This window comes from Rhodofomes roseus (genome assembly GCF_022264815.1).
Source record: "Rhodofomes roseus strain CIRM-BRFM 1785 chromosome Unknown C8Q71scaffold_19, whole genome shotgun sequence".
Classification (NCBI taxonomy): domain Eukaryota; kingdom Fungi; phylum Basidiomycota; class Agaricomycetes; order Polyporales; family Fomitopsidaceae; genus Rhodofomes; species Rhodofomes roseus.
This window is the reverse complement of record NW_025952975.1, coordinates 164,381-185,935: the sequence shown is the minus strand read 5'-3', so window position 1 is coordinate 185,935 and position 21,555 is coordinate 164,381. Positions and strand designations below refer to the sequence as shown.

At 52.3% G+C, this 21,555-nt stretch overlaps 5 protein-coding genes across 5 annotated transcripts; 3 read left to right on the top strand and 2 right to left on the bottom strand.

The window, feature by feature from the left end:
- The first annotated feature begins 1,859 nt into the window (after positions 1-1,859).
- On the top strand, positions 1,860-2,609 carry C8Q71DRAFT_774251 (uncharacterized protein). The gene is made up of 4 exons (XM_047924516.1): positions 1,860-1,925; positions 1,983-2,067; positions 2,123-2,249; positions 2,305-2,609. Exons 1-4 carry the CDS (start codon positions 1,922-1,924, stop codon positions 2,392-2,394), a joined length of 306 nt encoding a protein of 101 aa, XP_047775914.1. The 5' UTR covers positions 1,860-1,921; the 3' UTR covers positions 2,395-2,609.
- Positions 2,610-2,875: 266 nt separating this feature from the next.
- C8Q71DRAFT_774243 (WD40-repeat-containing domain protein) lies at positions 2,876-6,773 on the bottom strand. Its single transcript, XM_047924515.1, has 12 exons — positions 6,707-6,773; positions 6,490-6,655; positions 5,622-6,359; positions 5,011-5,466; positions 4,540-4,783; positions 4,383-4,484; positions 4,218-4,329; positions 4,000-4,162; positions 3,602-3,948; positions 3,416-3,548; positions 3,294-3,365; positions 2,876-3,239 (listed from the first exon to the last, which is right to left on the bottom strand). Exons 1-12 carry the CDS (start codon positions 6,725-6,727, stop codon positions 3,220-3,222), a joined length of 2,574 nt encoding a protein of 857 aa, XP_047775913.1. The 5' UTR covers positions 6,728-6,773; the 3' UTR covers positions 2,876-3,219.
- A 920-nt stretch (positions 6,774-7,693) lies between these two features.
- C8Q71DRAFT_191420 (Pre-mRNA-splicing factor of RES complex-domain-containing protein) lies at positions 7,694-9,198 on the top strand. The gene is made up of 4 exons (XM_047916876.1): positions 7,694-8,659; positions 8,731-8,830; positions 8,886-9,044; positions 9,098-9,198. Exons 1-3 carry the CDS (start codon positions 7,910-7,912, stop codon positions 8,981-8,983), a joined length of 948 nt encoding a protein of 315 aa, XP_047775912.1. The 5' UTR covers positions 7,694-7,909; the 3' UTR covers positions 8,984-9,044; positions 9,098-9,198.
- A 5,525-nt stretch (positions 9,199-14,723) lies between these two features.
- C8Q71DRAFT_713217 (uncharacterized protein) lies at positions 14,724-15,089 on the top strand (the record flags this gene model as incomplete). Its single annotated transcript, XM_047920902.1, has 2 exons — positions 14,724-14,782; positions 14,831-15,089. Coding segments are annotated over 2 exons (318 nt in total), but the record flags the coding sequence as incomplete, so codon positions are not given.
- Positions 15,090-18,573: 3,484 nt separating this feature from the next.
- On the bottom strand, positions 18,574-19,526 carry C8Q71DRAFT_774237 (uncharacterized protein). Its single transcript, XM_047924514.1, has 2 exons — positions 19,331-19,526; positions 18,574-19,280 (listed from the first exon to the last, which is right to left on the bottom strand). Exons 1-2 carry the CDS (start codon positions 19,475-19,477, stop codon positions 18,654-18,656), a joined length of 774 nt encoding a protein of 257 aa, XP_047775910.1. The 5' UTR covers positions 19,478-19,526; the 3' UTR covers positions 18,574-18,653.
- Positions 19,527-21,555: the final 2,029 nt, after the last annotated feature.

Below are 21,555 nucleotides of genomic sequence, written 5' to 3'. Positions count from 1 at the left end.
AGATCAGTGGATGCAGCATGCTCGAACAAATGTTAGATCAAGATCACTCAGCGCACGCAGTGCCATAGTAGGTGCTCGTTGTGCAGACTCGTGGAATTTGAAGGAGCATGGACTTGAAGTGCATCGATGTTCTGGCCGCAGGATTGTTAGAGCTATGTGACGTTGTTTTGAAGTGAGCATACACGATATACACGTCACCGAAATTGATTTCAAGGATTGCAGCAGGGGGATTCATGAGGCACCTTTGGCGTGTCACGGTCGCGCATTGCAATCTCAGGCTCTATGTTATAGCATTGTTGTCGCTGAGAAAGTCATAACCACAAGCTTCGTGAATAGAGCACCAATAGAGCACTCATAATTTCTGGGAAAAGAGTGCCCTGAAATCCCAGGAGCTTCGAGGGCCTCACCATTTGCTTAACCACCCGGGCCCGGTAAAAGATGACGCGCCCCGGCCCCGGAAGTCGCGGTAGTCCGCTCGTATGAACTGAATAATCTTGGACGACTTGGGATCCTTCACTAGCACCTCAAATAAAGGGAAACTACGGGTTTGGAGAAACCCTGATCTGCAGAGTGTTAGACAGCGCTCAAATTTGTAAGTGTGGAACGTATGGAGAGTCGAGACTCACATTCAACTCAGTTAGTCGCCATGAAAACGTGTGTCAAGATTCACTTCAATGTCTCTGTGACACTATCCTGGATGCTATGGCCGCGATGACCCAAGGTAAACTGGAACTCTATACGTTGAACAGCGCCTAGCAACGAGGAAGGTAGCTTCGAGGATACGCAGACTGATACGGCGGCGGAAGCTGTCTATTACCAAACTTGGCTGAGCACCCGGTTCGGTCCGCCTCGTTGAGCCTCAGCCATGCACCAGCTTTGACTCGGACACGTCTGCCCTGCGTCTGCCACGCCAGATGCTCATGAAGCCACATCCCACTACAACTCAGAGGCTCTGTGATCCAATATTCGCATGTTTTATGCAGTTCTGCCCCTAAAAATGATTCCACGACCCACAGATAGCAAAGTCTGCCACCTCGGCGAAGTCACCTCCCGCCCGTTGAGTGTGCACCAGTCAAGCGATTGGCGTGCATGGACCTATGTTCCTGCGAGCTACGGTGCACCCCCTTCAGCTCACTGAACCTGATATGACCAGAATACACATTCGCCGGCCACGTCAGGCGGCTACCTTCCCGGTGCGTCTCCTAGATACTCATCGTTGCTAGAGCTCCGATTCGGGCTGTCGCATGCTTTGAAATCGCTGGGTTTCGATGCCTGTGTTTACCACCTTCGTACCTATGGTACCTTGACTGTTGCATACATCTGCTACTTGCTGTTGACGATGCTACGTCAAACATGCAATCTTCCGATGGTCGTCGGAGAGAACTTCGAAGTGTCATTAACGCGGCCACTTACACAGCCCTTGTCGAACACCGTGACTCGTTCGGGGGTATATATGATCTCAACGGTTGATTGTCACTATTCCGATCGTGATTCTGATTCGTGAACTCTGTACTTTCACTGACATTAGCATATGATCCTGCATAAGCATTATGAATGGGCGGACATGATAATCAATATTTGAGGTGTGCCGTTAACTTTGTCCATGATGCTCGAGATGGCGCTCATAATGCAGTATTTGTACCAGGGTGGCTCATGTACACGTTATCCGGCCCACCTTCTGTGTCTCTAATTGGAAATGCGTCTCCTGATCTGATGTATGGCCTACTGAGTTTGGACGAAACGCATCTTCGAGAATGTCGAGGATGTAAATCGGCGCGCCGACATCGGCCTTGCTTCTATCAGCTGTCCAACAAGCACAGGTTCTAATGCCGCACCCGGATTACTCCCACCTCGTTTACGAAGTATAAAGCCCCTGTGAGTCCGTCTCCCTACACCTCAACAGACCCTGGGCCGTGCTCGGATGTGTAAGCGCCGTGTCGTACACAGTCTCAGAACCATCCTACATCGCCTCACGCACCCAGTGGATGAATACGAACCATATTGGTTCCTACACGAGCAACTTGAAAAGGAAGGCATCATCGTTGAGAGTATTGTTCCGTCCAAAAGGTGCGTCGTCTCGCCTGCTTTCATTATAATAACGCTGAAGGTGGAGGCTTGCAAGACGTCCGAATCTGTACTTCCGCCTTGCGTGCCCCCAGCGTGGAGTATTCGTTATATCGCTGTACTATCATGGATGCGAGAAGGCTATACTCGAGTCTTACATTACGAGAGACCAATTCTCCGCAATGGTGCGTGCATCTATCCCCGTCTTGCGAAGCTGATTCGATCACGATCGTTCTTCAGCTAGAAGAAAACAAACACATCCTTGACCTGGCTTATGTTCAATTGAACATACCAAGGACATTCGGCTTCCTGGATAAGATATTTCCTTAACTTAATGTGAGATCTTGGGACTGTATCTATAGTTGCACCATCCTTGCGCGTTCGAATCCAGACCGCATGTAGCGTAGGCATCGTCGCTCGACAAGGCTCCATAGATTCCTGCCGTTGTGATATGTTATTATCTCGTGGCCCCCTCTCCTTGACCGTGGACATCGGATCAAGCACCATACTAGCCTTCGTGCAAACCCATAGTATGTCCAAACCGGACCTTCCAAACGACCGCACGACTTCATGAATACCGCCTTCAGAAGCGTAACCGTGGGCGAGCGGGTCATGGCCAGCATTGCTAAACACCAGTGAAAATTCTAAAAAGAGTCGGCCTCATTCGCGCTCGCTCGACTCATGTCCATGCATATGAACTGCCCTTCTCAGGTTAGCAAACAAGCATATCCTTCCCATAGCTTCAAGTGGCCGCCGCCTACAGCCGGCAAGCCTTCACTACAGCATCTGAACCTCAGAAAGCCCGCCTTACGGATGCTGCGACACTCTACAATGTCGACATTGTGCATGCATGATACATATACATACGACGACATGAATTGTTCTACTTTTGAATCACATCCGTCAAGGTGTACCGTACGTAAGTATCCCGTAGGGTCGCAAGCTGACCGGCGTACCGAGCACATCGGTCACAAACAGAATGGGAGAAGAGAGGACTACAATAATAGCTACGAGCAAGAATCTCACAGGTGGTAGATACAACGTAAACGCGTGGCGGGCATGAGCACGAGACTAGACAAGAACATCAGAAGCGATCCGACAAGGGGTACCCAGAGCTTAGATATAACAGTGAGAAAAGAAGAGCCTAACGATCCATCATAGCGCGGTGTAGCTCCCTGCGGACCGAGACGTGAGTGAAGAGTGACGTAGACGGGGACGACGGTGCGCACATATTCTTGCTTGCCAATCACCACTGCCTGTTGCCAGCACGCTGCCCGCTGGGCTGAGATCGATGGAGATGACTAAGACGCATCCTTCAGTGACTGCGAACAATACGATTGAATAGACAAACCGGAGTTCTTATGGCCCTGCAGCATGCATTGAGCCGTCGCGGTCTTAGCATCCCAAAATTGCACTCCGCGATCCTTCGAGCCTGACACGACCCACTGTCCATCATGCGACACCGCGACAGACAGGACATAATCCTGCGCAAGACATGACGATCAGTCACTCAGGGTTTGACGAGATGTGACCGCACCTTATGTCCTGTGAAATTCATCGTGCACAAGCTCCCCTTCTCTCCGCCCTCCTTAACGCCGTTCTTACCCGGTGTTAGAGCGCCCGCAGGCCCCCGCAAGATCGGCCGCAGATCCCAGTACTTGAGTGTCTTGTCCAGGCTGCCACTCACGAGGCCCTTGCCGTCGGGGGTGAAGGCGACGCTGTAGACGCTGTCGCGGTGGCCCTTCAGGCGCTCGACGAGCGCGCCCGTGGCGACGTCCCAAATCCGCACGATGGTGTCGAGCGAACCGGCGGCGACCAGACGGCCGTCTGGTGAGATACATACTGAGGTCACGCCGGCATCAACTGTATCTTCGTTGATGGACACTGACGAGTCTTGTCAGTGGGTGACAGTTCGTTGCGCTGGTTATGGCTTACAGATCTTGCACGGGGTCCTCTCTGTCATGTCCCATATCCGTGCGGTCTTGTCGCCAGACCCAGAGACGATGAGCCGTCCGTCTTTGGAGAAGTCCAATGAGTAGATCTCCTGTTGATGGCCGTCGAACACATTGCGTATCCGCTTTTGGGCAATGTCCCAGATCTAGATCGCGGATGAGTCTGCGTGTGCAGGAGAACACTTGTCCACAAGTGCTCACCCTGATCTGTTTGTCCTCTGCGCCCGTGGCGAGTAGCTTGCCATCGGGACTGAAGCAGACGCTGCGGATGTAGAGGTCGCCGGTCTTACTCGCCTGGTCGTCGACGAGAACACTGGCACAAGTAGTCAGCAACAAATATACAGGAGTAGCGGAACCAATGCATACCATGTTTTCTGTCCTGTCTTCGTGTCATAGATTTGAGCGGTCCGGTTGCATCCGGTTGCGAGATACTTTCCGTCCGCAGAGAACCGGACGCAGCATACAACGCTGTGCATACTATATGACGATTTCCCGCAACACTCGTCAGTGAATTGATGCTTACCTCTCGTGCATCAATGTATGCTGGAGAGTGACATCCAGGGCTCGTTTCTTGCCCTCCTTGCCCGCGTTCGCGTTAAATATAGCGAACCAATCGGCGCCTTCCTTCTTCAGATCGGCGGGGACGGCCATCGGGTCCACGCTAAGATCAACAACCTGCATCGATGCGGGCCCGCTATCGGGGTTGGCGCTGTTCGGCGGCGCCGTGGAAGGCGGCATGGTCGGTGTGTGAGGGAAGGATGGGTTGCCTGCAAACGAAGAACACGATGAGTGATGTGATCCTGTTCATTGGTTCGAGCAAGCGCCGAAGTGGTCAAGAAGACATAGGAAAGCAAAGAGAAGTCCGTATTGCCGCTGGCGCCGTACGAATACGTAGTACACTTGGCGCTGTACGCTGTACACCGTAAACGGAATCGTTCCAATTGGAATGGGCCTAGCAACGCAGCACTTTTGGTCAACGGGACTGATCACTTACCCCCGCCGTTCACCCCCGGCTCCTGACCCGGTCCTTGGCTGCTCGGCCCTGTTACCTGGTTTGGTCCCTCCCTCCCCGCGTTCGGACCCCCAGGCAACGCGCCTGGACCCTGCTGACCCAAGCCTGAGCCACCCTGTTGACCAGCATACGGCGGCGGGGGCAGCGAAACACCCAGGCCCATGCCACCCACACCTGGCGCTGGCGGAAGTTTCGGCGTAGCACCGGTGTTCAGGTTGTTGCCAGCTGGCTCTCTACCATTGACGTTCATCCCATTTTGGCTATTGGGCCCGGGAGGGTTAGGATTGGCGGATGTCGGCGGGGCAAGGGGGTTGGCGTTTGGGCCGGGGCCGGGTGTAGGCTGGAGGCCGGAGGGAGGTGCAGCAGGGCCGAGGGAGATGCTTTGGTGCGGGTGCGACGGGTGTGCGCTCGGGTGGTTCATGGAAGGTGAGAAGGGGTCTTCTCAGCGGGAGGTCGAGCCAACGCGGGCGTAGGGTAAAGCCAGGTCACGTGGGCGAGCAGCCAGGCGAGCGTGCGGAGCAGACGAACAGAAACATGAATAACTCGAATGCACGGAGGAGAGAGAAAAATAGAGAGGGCGGAATGTAGCTTACCTCCGCGATCGGTTTTGACACGCTCTGTCTTGACGCGCTTCACGTCCCTTGCATCGCGCTCAACACGCTCTCGGTCCCGGTCTCGTTCGCGCTCCATCCTGTCCCTCTCGATCCGCTCGCGCTCGCTCATGAGGCCACGCTCTCTGTCACCCATCACTATCCCTCCTCGCTCGCGTTCCCTGTCTTGTCGTCCATAGAAAGGCTCGTATGCTCCCCCACCGGGGCCGGCGCCCATGCCCAAACCTACAGGGGTGAGCGGCAGGCCCTCGCCTGCGCCCTGCACTGCACTAGGTCTCCCCATGCCCAAGCTGTCACGCCCCATGGCGTCGCCTCGCATAGGCATACCTGACGCGGGGCCGGGCCCGGCCATACGGACGTCGCCGTCGCGATCGCGTTCACGGTCTCTCTCGCGCTCTCGCTCACGCATGAGCTCGCGTTGTGGAAGCAGTTCGCGGTCCCGATCGCGATCGCGAGAAGGCTCGCCGCGCATGGCGGGGTCGGCGCGGAGAGGGGGCTCTCCACGTAGGGGTGGTTCACCGCGCAGGGCGGGGTCACGGTCGCGACCGAGGGAGGCCAGCCCGAGAACTTCGCGTTCACGACCTTGAGAGCGTAGGGCGTGTATCTCTGCGCGTAGAGCAGCGATTTCTTGGTCGTACTGAGCGCGGATCTTGCCATGCTGGGCCTCGAGATCGTAGAGAGACTGGCGGATGATGTTGAGCTCGTTCACTTGGCCATTTACTGATGTTCACGGGGCGATGTGTGTAACGTATTGCGTGGCATACAATAGCGATTGTTGTGATAGCGGACGGAATTTGGGAAATGCGGTAGGTGAATATCGAGACACAGGTGGCTCAAAGAACAGACGCACCTTTGCTGTCCAAGTCGTCTCTCTGGCCCCGGAGGTGGACGAGTTCGTGCGCCACTGCGTCAAACTCCTGCCTGATGGTCTCGAAGCATTCGTTGAGCTTGACATGGCTGTGTTGGGGGCCGGAGGGGCCCTGGGTGGCAGCACCTGTGGGTTGGAGGTGCTTGTGCTGGGAGAAAGGGTCAGCGGGGGCGCGAGGGACGGCGGGGGAGGCACGGACGTTGTATATGGAGGAGGACATGGGCCGAGGGGAGGCGGTGGTGGTTGGGGAAGAAGGAAGCGAGGCGTTAGCGCCTCCGGAGATGGCTTATGGGCCCTGTCCGCTGTCGGCGCCGTCCCTGGCACTCCCCACGTGTCCCCCCGATCCCATCGCCCGGGATCCCACCATCTCAGATCCGCCGGCTTCTCCAGATCTCCCGATGACGTGCGTCGCCCGGTCGCGGCCTCCGCAACTTGCCGCCCGCGTCTGCCCGTCTCTTCAACGCCCGGCGTCTGTGTTGTGTCGTAGAAGACACAGCAAACGCGGCCCTGACACGCTCGCTGCACCCGTCGCCCCAAGTCCCTTCGCGTGCGACTCGCATTGCCCCTTCTGCTCCCGCACATCGCCACGGGGCTGCACGTCCTGCCCACTCAGAGTTTGATCTCCCGCGGCCCTCTTCTTATCGTCCCTCACGCCGCCAGCCTCGCCCCCGCACACGCTTCTCCCGAGAGACTGGCACAGACTAGTCTCTCTCATCGACCCTGCCCGCGCGGACGGTCCACGGTCCTGACGCCAGAGACCGATCTGCTTTGGCCAGCACGCAACCACGCCCACATCCGCGGCGCCCCCGTGCCTATTTATGCGGCCATTCTGCTTTTGTCAGCCCCGTCTCCTGCTATCGCCAAGTGCTTCTCGCCTTCTCCGTCGCCATCCCCTTGCATTCGACTCGCGCCCGTGCCCGAGTGACCATCAGCGTTCGCACATTCTGAATGCGTCAAAGTATGGCAATGGACAGACAAGAACGAGTGTGACATCACAATTTAGCCGGCTATCCATACACTGTATTCCTGCGATCTACGAGGCACCGAAAGTAGAAATGGACATGGCATCTTGCGCGGCGCGCAGCGATCAACGCCGCTGTTTATTGCCGCAGGCAAATGAATAGCCTCTTTAGAGTAACGCATATGATCACCAAAATATCTATCGCCTTGATACTCTGCGACGCCCTGGCAACGCAACGAGGACAACCATTCAATATTCAAATCTTCAACGCCTGGCATTGGCGTTGGCGAGCACGAGTTACCATTATGGTCGAATTGATGACGTAATACGCTGTGGCTGCACGCCGACGGCGCGCGACTTCGAACACAACTCACATAACCGTCGACTCGATTACACTGCCTGCTCCTACCTACCTGCTGCCAACCTGTGCGACCCGCGGATATGTCAATGAAGGCCTACCTCGCAGCCAAGTACATGTCAGGCCCAAAGGCCGACGCGATCCTCTCGCGCTCATCCGCTAGCGCACCAAAGAAGAAGAAACGCAAGGCGGGGACGGCCGCCTCCTCGAAGGCCGGCAGCTCCGGTACGTCCTTCATCAAGGACGACGACGTCCTCGGCTGGGACAACCAGCAGGAGGCCGAAGAGGATGATGTTGCTGAAGCGGTTGTGGCGGAGGACCGCGGGTTCAAGAAGCGGCAGCGGACGGACGAGGGCTCGGGCTGGGCGGCCGTCCGCGAGGGCGAGCACCGAGAAGAGTCGCCGCCCCTGGCCCCCGACGAGCAGCCGCAGGTCGTCGAAGAGGAGCCTGCGTTCAAGGGTGGCCTCCTCACGTCGGCGCAGCTCAAGGAGACGTTTCCACGCGAGAAGGCGGTCAAGTCATTGAAAGAGAAGGAGGCGGAGGAGGCGGCGGCGGCGCAGGAGACGGTCTATCGAGACTCGTCTGGTAGGAAGGTGGATATGGCTGCGGAGCGAGCTGAGGCGGCGCGAAGGAAACGCGAGCGCGAGGAACAGGAGGCGCGTAAGATGGAGTGGGGCAAGGGCCTTGTGCAGAGGGAGGATGAAGATAAGCGTAGGAAGGAGGCGGAGGCCATGCGCGCGCGTCCGTTCGCTAGGGACCGGAACGATGTGGAGATGAACGATGGGCTGAAGGCTCAGGAGCGGTGGAATGATCCCGCGGCCGCTTTCTTGACCGTATGTCTCTCCTATTGTCGTTTGTCGGGCCAGTGCGCTGAAGCCTTGCGTGTTTGGTCATTCGCCTTCAGAAAAAGCGTGCAAAAGGTCCACGTAAACCCGAATACACTGGTCCGCCTCCGCCTCCAAATCGTTTCGGTATCAAACCTGGATACAGATGGGACGGTGTCGGTGCGCCTCATCCAGCGTCGTCCATTTGCCTCTATGTGCTCATGTGTATGTACAGATCGCGGGAACGGATTTGAGAAGAAGCTGTTCCAACGGCAGAATGAGAAACAAAGACGGGGACTCGAGAGCTACCAGTGGAGTGTGGATGATATGTGATACCACTATCTCATGTCTATGACAGTGCCTCACTGTCTCGGATTGTTGGCTGCACTTCCATGTGAGCTTCCAAGACTACTATGAGTTGATGGACCAAAGGCTCACTCTGCATAGTCACAGCTGTCCGAATGTTATTGGATTACTGGTGGGCCCTTATGCGGCAACAGCAGCCACATTCATGAAGTACTTGGCTACTTTTGTTCTCCCTGCATTGACATCACTCTGTAACACTAGGTGAGGCCCTCAAGTGAAGACTTCAGACTGATAGTGATATACCTATACCATATTTTCCCAGCTCTGAATTATGTATTGTCCATCAAGTAATTGGGTCAACATACAACCAAGAATTCAAATCTCAGTCAGCAAACTGACATCTGCACTGGGTTCAGCACAATTGAGAAAGGGCCAGTGCTCCCAAGTTAGTATTACATTGTCTACCTAGCTACTATTACAAAGGATGCTAGTACTGCAAGAGAATGACACCATGGGTATAACTGAGTTGTATGCTAGTTTACCTACAATGGCATGGTGTGTGATTACAGCCTTTACTGTGTGAAAGGACACAATGGGAAGTAGACTTGTAAACCAGTCATGTTAGAGTGCACGTGGTCACTTTGGCGGAGTTTGAATGGGTGAGCAGCACTAACGACTGGGACAATTGGAAGGCCTTTTTGGGGGGTGTTGCTGGATTTGGTACCCTGTGTGAAACAGGACTTAGTGAAATTGCGCATCTTGTGCTCACCAATGTAGAGGAGCAACATTGATGCATTGCAGTTGTGAGTCTCAACAGTTGTATGCAGGGTCAAATAAACATGATTGATCAAGGTATGGATCAACAACATCTTCTCAGTCATCCAACAAAAATAACTGCTCATGCTTGAGCCTCAGCTAGTTCTCTGGTCTCCAGTCTTCAGCTGTCTCCTCTCCATCTGAGTCATCATCATCAGACAGCTCCTGCAGCTGCACCAGACACATCAGCATTTGATGGCCCTGCTGTCCATTTGCTCTGGCGATCTTGTGCAGTGCTGGGTGGCACAGTGACTTGACCGCTGGCAAGAGGCAATGTTTTCCTGTGGTGCTTCTTGAGCCACATTATCATTTTGTTGTGCTCATTCAGTGGGCCTGCAAGCTGTGACTCGAAGAGACTGGTCATGACAACATTTGCAACAACAAGTTTCTCACTGTCAATGATCCATCCTGGTGGAAATTTGTAGATGGGGCCCTCTGAGTTGGTGAGAGACCAATGAATCTAGTGGCACATCTTTCAAGTCTTGCTTTGGTCCTAACACATTGTTCAATGATGTCATGTTCAGGCATGCCCATGACACTCCTCCTCAAGCATTGTAGATTGTCTGTGAGATGTTGAGCAGGCAGCTCCATGCAGTGGTGTGCCCTCACAACTTACCTGAAAGGCTGTTGATGCCTGATGCACACACAAGTACTTCAATTTGAAGGTACTGGGGACTGAGCTACACTACTGGGGTCCTTATATACAATGAGGAGACCACTTATCTGAACTACTGTATAGTGTGTTCTCATGACATACAAGGCAAGTGGTGTAGCCGTGTGATAGACACACAATGACATCATCTAGTAGATGTCATCACAGACCCAGAGCTTCCCACAGAACTGGTCTGGCCTGTGATTGAACCCGGCAGCCTGGTAGGCACCTTTGTAGTTCAACACTCCCCCTTGCTTAGTGTGTTGTCGTAGACTCACATAAGCATACTAGGTGCATAACACTGCAGTGATGGTGCTCTAGGACAATTCATAGAATTCAAGTCTGAGCATTCCTCTAAACTTAAGGAATTTGACACAGCCTAAGTTCTTGGTGAACAGGTCTGCTGCATTGTCATCTGTACTGATGTAGAAGAACTCAACTTGCTTCTCCTCAATCAGTTCCCTGATGTAATGGTAGTGTATATCAATGTGCTTCAACCACCTCTCACTTACAGGGTTGGAGCCAATGAATATTGCTCCTTGGTTATCTGAGCAGATAGGGAGTGTGCCAAGTAGGTAACCAATCTCCTTGAGGAGCATCTTAACCCAGACAACTTGGCAGCTATGGCAGTCACTGAGAAACATGTATTCAGCCTCAGTTGAAGACAGTGCAATTGTCTTTTGCCATTGAGACAGCCAACTGAACACTCCATTTGCCAACTTCATAAAGTAGCCACTCTGACACTGTCTCATTTCTGGGTCATTATCCCAGTCAGAGTCTGTGCATGCAAAGACACCTTGTCCAAATTTGCCACTGTATACGAATGCATAGGACTTGGTACCCATAAGGTAGCAGCAGATATATAGTGCTTTGTCCAAGTGGTCCTGTGATGGATTCACAGCTTGTTGCATGAGTTTAGTCACAGCAAAGTGGATGTCAGGTTGAGTTCCAAGCATGATATATAGGAACAATCCAATGTTGGTCTGATCACGGCTTAAAAGTGCAGGATCAACTGGGCCAGTGTGCGGCTCAGGTTTGTAACTGTTATGGATGTCTATGAATCCAAGTCCAACTTATATGCCTTGAATCACCACTATTGCTTGGGCTCCGCTATTGTTGGTAAGGTTTATTAGGTAAGCACAATGGCATTACCAATGATTGGTCAAGGACACATTTTGGTCACTTCTGACAATTTACAGGGTTTGCCAAAATCCCTTTCAAGACTACAATACCAAAGGAACAACAGTCTGAGATACCAAGAACTATTGACCTTCAGTAATGGGAAGACCAAGGGATCACTGATGAAGGCTGCACTGACACTTTGGACTTAGTTCAGTGAGGACTTGGGCTGTGAGATATGATGTGTCTCAAGTATAGTACATAGGATAGCCTTGGACTGCTTGTGGTGCACAGGATTGATGATTCAAATATGTATATAAGGCAAGACAAAAGACTGCAGCAATTTATCTACACTCTTTACTGAAATTCACCCCGTGTGCCACATGAAGACTTGCTTTGCCCCAAGTGCCAAGTTAGTCACACTAGCCACTTGACCACTCTTGTCAAGTTCTTAAGAATGTGCTCTAAGACCTGCAATTGTGAGACCTTACTTAGTACAGACCTTGCACTACTAGTAAGGTCTAAGTAAACTTCAACTGACTACAAGAGTGGGGTTCATCAGAGAAGGTTCAACTCATTGATTGACATTCTAACATTGCTTCACCATTGGCAATCTTTTATTATCAACACTTTGGTAATTGCTCTACTGGACTTTGTTATGGACTGGGATTGCTAACTTACCGAGTACTTACCTAGTAACAATCCATTGGTAGTTACGTAATTGTAGTCGCCTTAGTTAAGAAATGAATTGAGGATTATCTTGTTGTGAAGAGGATTAACACAACGATTTGCGTGATCGACTTATGAGGATTAGTTGATCGAGAATTGATTTTGATCAATGAGTTCAAACACTAAGTCCGGAGTGGCACAGTAGTGCCTATGTTCTTAGTGAAGCTAAGAAACTCAGTTGATCGAAGTAAGTTGGTTACAACTATAGTGAATAGAGTGTTACAACAATGGTTGAGGATGCCACTAAGCACAAACCCGACTCTAACCGTAGATCGATGAAGCTTACTCTTACCGAACCCTTCAGAGTAGCGCGGAGCTATACTATTGAAGGGGTCAAGGTAGATCGACTTAGTGCACAGCTATAAGTACGACCGACCTTAGTGTGTCCAGTGCGAGGCTATGGACGATTGAGTGGCTCACACCGATGGATTGAAGTTCAAGAGAGTGTTATTTGTCCATACTCTACGACAGCGTTTATATATCTACAAAGAGTCCTAGAATATTCTGCGTGTGAACAATAGTCCTATTGAGACCCTCGGTCGACTGCCCGCGTATTCATTGTTCAGAAGCCGAACCAATCAGCCTTGGTTCGGTCACGACAGGTGAGTCTAGTCAAGTTGATCGGAGGTTTGGCACAATCTTCCTTAGTCACTTGACTTAAGTCTCAAGTAGGCAAGTTCTGACTTTTCTTAGAAAGGAAGGCTCGTGCCGTTAGTCACATGTCGGCACTAGCCACTTGACAGACTTTGTGACTTAGACACTTTGATTAGATATTCCTAACAGACTTCAGCATCACTGATGGTTCATCTCTACTTACCAAGTATTGTATACTTTGGTAATCTTCACAACAAACACTTCAACTTTGTTACTACAAGCATCGCAAACCCATGGCTTCGCCACGGGTTTACGGGGCGATTTTTTCATTCTATGCTTCATGTTACTTTTAAGATTTCATACTTATGCAATGCCAGACCTGGGCTTTGCCTCAGGTCTGGTGGCAGTTCTTTCATTCTGTGCTTTGTGTTACTATGAAGGTTATATTCTTGGGCATTGCCGACCCGTGGCAAAGCCACGGGTCTTGCAGGCGATTTTAAAATTCAATGCTTCATGTAACTATTGTAATAAATGCTTTGGCATGCCAGCCTGCGGCTTCGCCACAGGCTGGCAGCATACCTGTTAGTCAATGCTTTGTGTACCTACTGGAATAGATGCTCTGGCATGCCAGCCCATGGCTCCGCCACAGGCTGGCAGCGTACCCGGTACTCAATGCTACATGTTACTCCTTTGAACTGCAGTGCGGAGGGCGCCCGAGGGCATATCCCGGTGTGTATATTGGTTCCCATTATGTACTTACCACACCCGCTGTTCCTCGCACCCGCCACAATGCCTCGGGAACACCTCAAGAAATTTCCTAATGGGTTTCTCAAGTTTCCCGGGGACACCTCGGGCAAGGATACACTGGTGAGTGGCTTTCCTGTCAATATTACCTCCCGTTATCATGCCCGTTGCCCATCACACACGCCGCGACACCCTGAAATGTCCTGACTTGCCGAAGGGGTTTCCCGTTCAAGGTCCCGCCACTCCTTTTGCGCGCATCGGGGATGCGTCGGGCAGGGATTGCGCAAGTGCTGGGGAAGCGGAAGGCGCCGGGCCCGTTAGAGTGGTAAGGATTGGGCGCACATGGTTTGCCACGCGGCCAATGTGCGCTCCATGTGGCTTTCTCGTGGCTTTTTCACGCCACATTGACCCGGGCCCGACCTCCCATTCTTTTATGATTCCTCTGTAGCAAAGGATACATCCTCTACTCTATTACTCCAACTTCAAGTAACTGGTTACTTTGAAGTAAGTATTCTACTAACTCTGACCCAGACTCCAACAGTGACCTGCAGGGAGTGGAGTAGGCGCAGACTTTGAATTCTGCATGCAACAGTGCTGCAGCACAGTCTCAAGGTAGGCAGTTTGGTCAAGATGAATCTCGCCACCCTTCTGAGTAAGAGTCCATTCAGCAACCACAACCGATCAATTTTTGGGCAGCTTCTCAACCGTGTTTCTTGCCTGAAACAGACTGCCTCAGGAATCCCTGAGCACAACCTTGATTCTGGGCTGTGACATGCTGTTGTGCGTGCCACATTTGTCTGGACTCTGTCACTTACTTGTCTTGCAACATGGCTACACCACTAATGTCTGTACTGGCCATACTCTTTACCATAATAGCTCTTATTCTGGCCCTATCTTCCACCGAAAAAATCCCTTACCACATGTCAATCCTGTCTGGTTCAGGATGAATGCTTGAGCTCTTGGAAGGGCATGACGAGTGGATACACAGTGAACTAGGAATGCACCACAAGGTCTTCTTGGCCCTTGTTGCTACGCTGCAGTCATTGGGCTATCATGACTCACAACACATGTCCATTGAAGAACAACTTGGCATATTCCTGCACATGTTGAATCGGTCTCTCAATTCAACATGCTGGTGAATGTTTTCAGCATGCAAATACTATGGTATCAAAGTAGGTATGTAGATTACAGCCCATGTACCTGTATTTATACTAGTATAGATACTTCAAGAAGATCCTCATTGCACTCTCCTCACCCCTGTTTTACATGACCTATGTTCATCTCCTCTCTGCAGATGAACTGACCCCAGCAATTGTATACAACAACCCATGGTTCTACCTGTTCTTTGGCCATGCAATTGGAGCAGTAGACAGTAGCCACATTGCTGCTGCCCCTCCTTCAGACAAGTGCAATGCATCACGCAACAGAAAGGGTGGTGTTGGAGTCTGGGTTATAGTTAGTATAATACGTACTTCGTAGTCACCAGTTACTTGAAGTCGGAGCAATAGAGATGAGAATGAATCCTTCGTTACAGAGGATTAGTAAACAAAGTTGAGTGTTTGTTACAAAGATTACTGAAGTATACAATACTCGGTAAGGAAGAATGAAGTGTTGGTAATGGCTAAGTCCAGTTAAGCAATTACCAAAATGTCGGTAATGAAGTATTGCCAACAATGAGCGATGTTAGAATGTTGATCAGTTAGGATGAACCTTCTCTGATGAACCTGACTCTTGTAGTCAGTTGAAGTTACTTAGACCTTACTAGTAGTGCGAGGACTGTACTAAGTAAGGTCTCACAGTCACAGGTCTTAGAGCGCATTGGTAAGAACTCAGTGAAAGTGGTCGAGTGGCTAGTGTGGCTAACTTAGCACTTGGGGCGAAGCAAGTCTTTGTGTGGCACACAAGGTGTTTTGGTAAAGAGTGTAGATAGATTCTGTAGTCTATCATCTCGTCTTATATACATTTTTGAGTCCTCAATCCTGTACACTACAAGCAATCTAAAGCTGTCCTATGTACTGTACTTGAGACATGTCTGATTTCACAGCCCAAGTCCTCACCAAGCTAAGTCCGAAGTGTCAGTGTAGCCTTCCTCGGGGATCCTTTGGTGTTCCCATTACCGATAGTCAATAATCCTCAGAGATCCTTCAGTGTTTCCATTACCGGCGGTGGATAGTCATCGGAGACTCGGTCCTTCTTACCTTCGGTATTGAAGTCCCAAAGGCGCCTACCAGGCTGCCGGGTTCAATCACAGGCCGGACCAGTTCTACTAGTATGGGAAGCTCCGGGTCCGTGATGTCATCTATGATGTCATTGTGTGTTATTGCATGGCTACGCCACTTACCTTGTATGTCATGGGAACGTACTATACAGTAGCTTAGATAAGTGGTCTCCTCATGTATATAAGGAGCCCCCAGTACCTTCAGTTGAAGTACTTGCATGTGCATCAAGCATCAGCAACCTTTCAGGTACGTTGTGAGGGTGCACCACTGCGTGGAGCTGCCTGCTCAACAATTGGGATGCAACGCGGCCACAGGGTGCTGCTGGGATGATGAAGGGGGCACACAAATTGAGGTGGAGGGAGGTTGAGTGTGTTAGGACTAGACATTATGGTCAGACGCTCAGTCAAGGTATAACTTCGACTGTGATTGATCTACCTAGACGTTACGGTCAGACGCTACGTAGGTAGTCAGATACTAGACTGTAGTGTAGTAATGTAGATCTCACCTCAGTCAAGGTGCAACTTTGACTGAGGAAAGAGAGAGAGACAAGACGAGCAGACGAACCACTGCCGGCGGTACGTCACGTGCCCAGTGACGGAGATCGAGATCGCGGTGCGACCTCAACACTCCTCCTCGGCGCGAATGGCGAGAGAGGACGGGGGGAACGTGAAGTACAGAAAGGGGGTATGTAAGGTATTGCATGTAGTGTAGGTATCGCAATGAAAGAATCAGAAATAGTCCATGAGGATTGTAACGTAAAGATGAACAAGACCATGAGGAACGGAAATCGTAACGGGTCATGAATATTGTGAAGGCGGGATGAGCGGGTCTCGCAAAGATGCATATGATGGATACTCCTCCTGTGATGGAACTCCTCCTCACCGAGATGGAACTCCTCCTCACCGAGATGGAACTCCTCCTCACCGAGATGGAACTCCTCCTCACCGAGATGGAACTCCTCCTCACCGAGAAGACTCCTCCTCGCATGGAGGCCAAAGGCCCATCAAGCCTCGCAGAAGCTGGAAGGGCTTCCGCTCGAGTGCTTTTGTGAACACGTCAGCAACATTGAGATGGGAGGGTACGTGTTGCATCAGGAAAAAACATTCTGTCTTAAGTGGTCTTGTGGAGAGCAATAAGTGTCATCAAGTGTCATTATGTGCCACAAGTGCTTAAGGTAAGTCAATTTCTTCATTTGTCTTAATTAAGTTCCATTAAGTAACCAAAGTAAACACTCATTCCAAGCAAGAATAATGTTTTTTCATGCTTACTGGGGTAACTTCTCTCATGATTCTGCTGTGTTTGTGCATATGCTGTCATAACAGGCATCCCAGATGCAAAAATGTCACCCAAAATAATCTGCCATTTCCCAGAATTGAACCCCTGACCTGCTACACTAATTTCTCACACTCTCAGCACAAACTTCTGACCACTACACCATAGGTCCCTGTGCTTGTTCCCTTGCACAATAACCTATATTGACTATCTTTCTGGACTTAGAGAAATCTGCAATTGCTGCCCCCTGTTAGCCTAGCCCCTGTGCATCCCTGGGCTCTCAGACTGGCCTCATTTCTTCTTGGCACTATCTGTTGCCTTGCAGACCTTGTGTAGACTCACAATTTGCTCAAGGCCAGGCTTCTTGTCTCACTTTGTATGCTTAAATGTTCTTTTTCTGTCTTTCACCCTTAACAGGCCAAATATGTCCAAATCCTTGACAATATGACTTTGACCAAATTGAGCAATCTGACATCTCATCATGCATATTTATTAGTTAAGAGGTCATTTGCCAACTAATGTGTACTTATGCATCTTAATCTGTAGTACTGAAGTTGCATATCCTCCAACTTGGGGACAAGACAAATTTCTCAAAGGTGCTATAGTTCACTTCAGCGGTCTTCATGCACATAGTGCACTTAATTGAGGAACACAAGTTATGAAAGATTGAATAAGATTAGGTGCTCTTCATTCAAGACTGCTGAAGTTAGAAGTGTTTTTCCTGATGTGAATGGCCACGCATTTTGCGGCGACCACCTCACGGAGATAGTGCCATTTGATGTCGATATGTTTGACACGGGAGTGGAACATCGAGTCGGAGGACAGGGTGATTGTGCTCGTGCTGTCAAGACGCATGAGGGACGCAGTGGGCTGAGCAAATGCAAGACCGTCGAGTAAGAACCAAAGCCACACGCATTCCTTGGCAGATTCGGCTGCAGCGATGTACTCAGCCTCTGTTGTGGAGGTGGAAATCGTAGGCTGCTTGCACGCAGACCAGGAGATGACGCCAGAGCCCAGATTCCAGCAGTAGCCGCCAGTAGAGCGGCGAGTGTCAACACAGCTAGCATGACTAGCGTCCGCATACCCGTTGAGATTGGCCGCATTTGCGCCACTGAGGTAGAGCCAGAAAGTACACGTGCCTTTGAGGTAACAGATGACGCGCTTGGCGGCCTCCCAATGAATCTCGGCGTAGCAGTCGAGGAATTGGCTGAGGTTCTGAACGGCGAGGGCGATGTTGGGGCGGGTGCCAATGGCGAGGTACATGAGGCAGCCAATGAGCGAACGGTAGGGTAGCCGAGTGGCGCGCTCCTTCGCGGCAGGCGTCTTGGGAGAGTGCTGGGTGCGGGAGAGGTGGAGACCGGTGTGGGCATGGCCCACGGTCTACGCATGGAATCGACAAAATACGAATGCGTCAGGGCGAGAAATGGGACGGCGGTACGGCGCAAGGCATCCCCGAGAAGTACGGACTTGGGGAACAGAACTCGAACGGGCCGAATACATTCCAACTAAGCCAAACACGGTTACAGAAGGTGCTACGGATGACTACATGGGGTCAGTTGAGCGAAGGGCTTGCGTTACGAACATTCCCTCCGTCCCCGTTCCTTCCGGACCCTCCAGCCTCTTGGTCAGCAGCAGCATCGGCAACGCTACGCGTGAAGCCCATGGGGCGTGGATTGAGAGCCATCGAACCCCTAGACGTGGCGAAGACTAAACAACAAGGAATTCCGGAATAATCGTCCGGAAGGTACAGCCCGTGTGACAGCTGGTCTTGAATACCTTGGACCGCGGCGGAGAGCGTGGCTAGCCCACCATCGAGCTGGTCAAGGGTGTCAGTGGTCGAACACTGAGCATCACTAAGAGCTTCCAGCTGGTCGGTGACGACGTCCCATCCGACGGAAGAAGCGCGCTGGTTCGATAAAGCAAGCGGACTGTTGCGATAGGAAATGGCCGGGAGTGGAGCACCTTCCTCAGCAATGCTCTGCTCGACGAGGACACGGTTAGGCGACCAGGCGATGACGGGGTATGGCTCGGGAAGAGACGACGCGTGCTCGGAAGGAAGGGTTGCAAAGATGGTGTCGAGGTACACTATCAGGGCGTGCATGGATGGTGTCTGGCGGACGGAAGGGAGAGAGATATCCCCGGAGGCTACGGCGATGCTACGGGACTCGAACAACATGCGCTGGAGTACAGTCAGCGTGGGAGACGACAAGTCCTAGGAAAAGGACACACCAATAGCCAACAGTTTCCATGGGCCCAGGCCAGCCAGGCAGTCGGATCGTGGGGGAGGAGACGGGGTTCCAAGTTGCGTTCGTGTCGAAGGAGCTCGAGGAGACGGTAGAAGCGGACGACGTATGGGGATTGCCCAGGGAGGGACATGGTGGGTGGAGGCAGTGAGGGAAGGAGGCTGGGGCTTCACTGACCAACCGGAAGGAAGGGGGAGTAGGGGAGAGAACGGGGAGAGTCGGGAAGGTTTGAGGGCGTGGGAAGTTGGGGAGGGGAAGGACATGGCGTGCTGGCGCGGGGGAGGAGGACTTACTTACCACTACCACTTCGAGAGCGGACAGTTAGAGGTAACTCCTGCGAACCAGGACAGCTCTGTTTTCTTAGCGACGTATAAAATTCTCTCTCTCTCTTGCAGATCTGCGGCGACAGCGGCGAGCGTGCGTACTGCGAACTCTGCGTATTTGCGTGTCTTTGCGGGAACAGCAGTTCCATCGTTCAGCGGAACGAACATTGGGCAGCGTAGCCTAAGCACTCCCCCCCCCCTTCCTTCCGTGACTACCAATAGTTACGTTGACATCGTCCGACAACAAAACCCGTCGTTTCTACCGACTATCGACCCCTGCTCCCTGCCACCTCACACGGGAGACTTGCAACCTACACACCGGCTTCCATAGGTGTGGAGACGGGGGCACAGTCAGGGCGGAACTGCTTGACGATTTTGTCGATCAAAGCAGTCTGCGAGAGAGCGACGGTCCAACGCGCGCGGTCATGATCGATCTGAATCCTGACACAAAAACGAGCTTCGCCCAGATCAGCAATCTTCCACACATAACGCAAGTTGTCCTTGAACTCCTCCTTAGCGGCAGCTGTGCTAGCCGTGAGCAGGAAGTTATCAACGTGCACACCAGTGAGGACGACACCCTTGTTGGTCTTGCAATAGTACACGCAGAACTCGCAAGACAGGCACGTGAAACCGATGTCCAGCAAGTGAGCGTTCATGGTGTTGTTCCAGGTACAACTGCCCTGCTTGGTCCCATAAATGCCACGCACCAGCTCCCAAATCCAGGTCTCCTTGCCAGGCTCCTCGAATCCGGGAGGCTGCTCCATGTAGCAGTACTCGTCCTCGGGGAGGATACCATAGAGGAAAGCGGTCTTGACATCAAGCTGCTCAACTTCCCAATTAAGCGACACAGCGAGATGAAGGAGAGCGCGGAAGGACTCCATGCGCATTGTAGGTGAGGAGGTTCGGTTATAGTCCTGCCCGTAGACCTGCTGGAAGCCTTTAGCCACCCACTGTGCCTTGAAACGCACCGGGTCCCCATGCTCATTCCGCTTCAGGTGGTACACCAGCTTGCCCTTCATGATACGACGGCCCACTGGGACCTGGGATTGAGGGATAAGACGGTAGACACCCAGGTCCTTAATGGACTTAAGCTCGTCGGCAAGGGCAGCACACCACTCAGCCTTGAACGGGGAGGCATCCGCTTCCGCGAGGGTCGCCGGGTTGCCCGGGTACTCAACGTTGAGAGGCAGGACATCGTCCTTAGCCATTGCGGCCAGCACAGACTCGATGTCGGGAGGAACATCGGCGGGCGGCGCACCAACATTGAAGTCGGGAGGAACAACCGGCTCCGGCGGAGGCAAAGGTGGAGCGTTGGCAGGCACATCGGCGATGACAGCAGAGGGAGCAGCAACGGGAGCAGGGATGGCCGAAGGACAGTGCTGACGCGGCGCCGCAGAACACATCTGCTCCAGCATACAATCCAGACGTGACACGAAGGGGACACCGGATGCAGCGGCCTGCTTTTGGGACGGCACAGGAAGACGAGAGGAACGGCGCACGGGCAGTGGAACGGGGGCCGCCAGCGGCAGACCAGGAGGGTGCAGCTCGTCAAGAGGCGGTGCAGCAACAGCCGGCACAGGAGGCGCGGACGGGAATGCTGGATGGCGCAGGAGCAACGGGATCGTTGTCGATGTCGGCAGCCGGGAGTGGACCAACAGGCGGGGGCGGCGGGGCGACAGGAGAAGGCGGCAACAAGGTGGAAGTCTCATGCGACTCAATAAAAGCGACATGGAAGGACTCGACAACCTTATGTGTCCCCCGGTGGTATAGACGGTATGTCTTGGAGTTCTGCCCATAGCCAATCAGTACGCACTCCACGGACCACTCGTAGATCTTGGGGTTGTGCCTATTCTGAATCAGCACAAATGCCCTACAACCGATCTCGCAT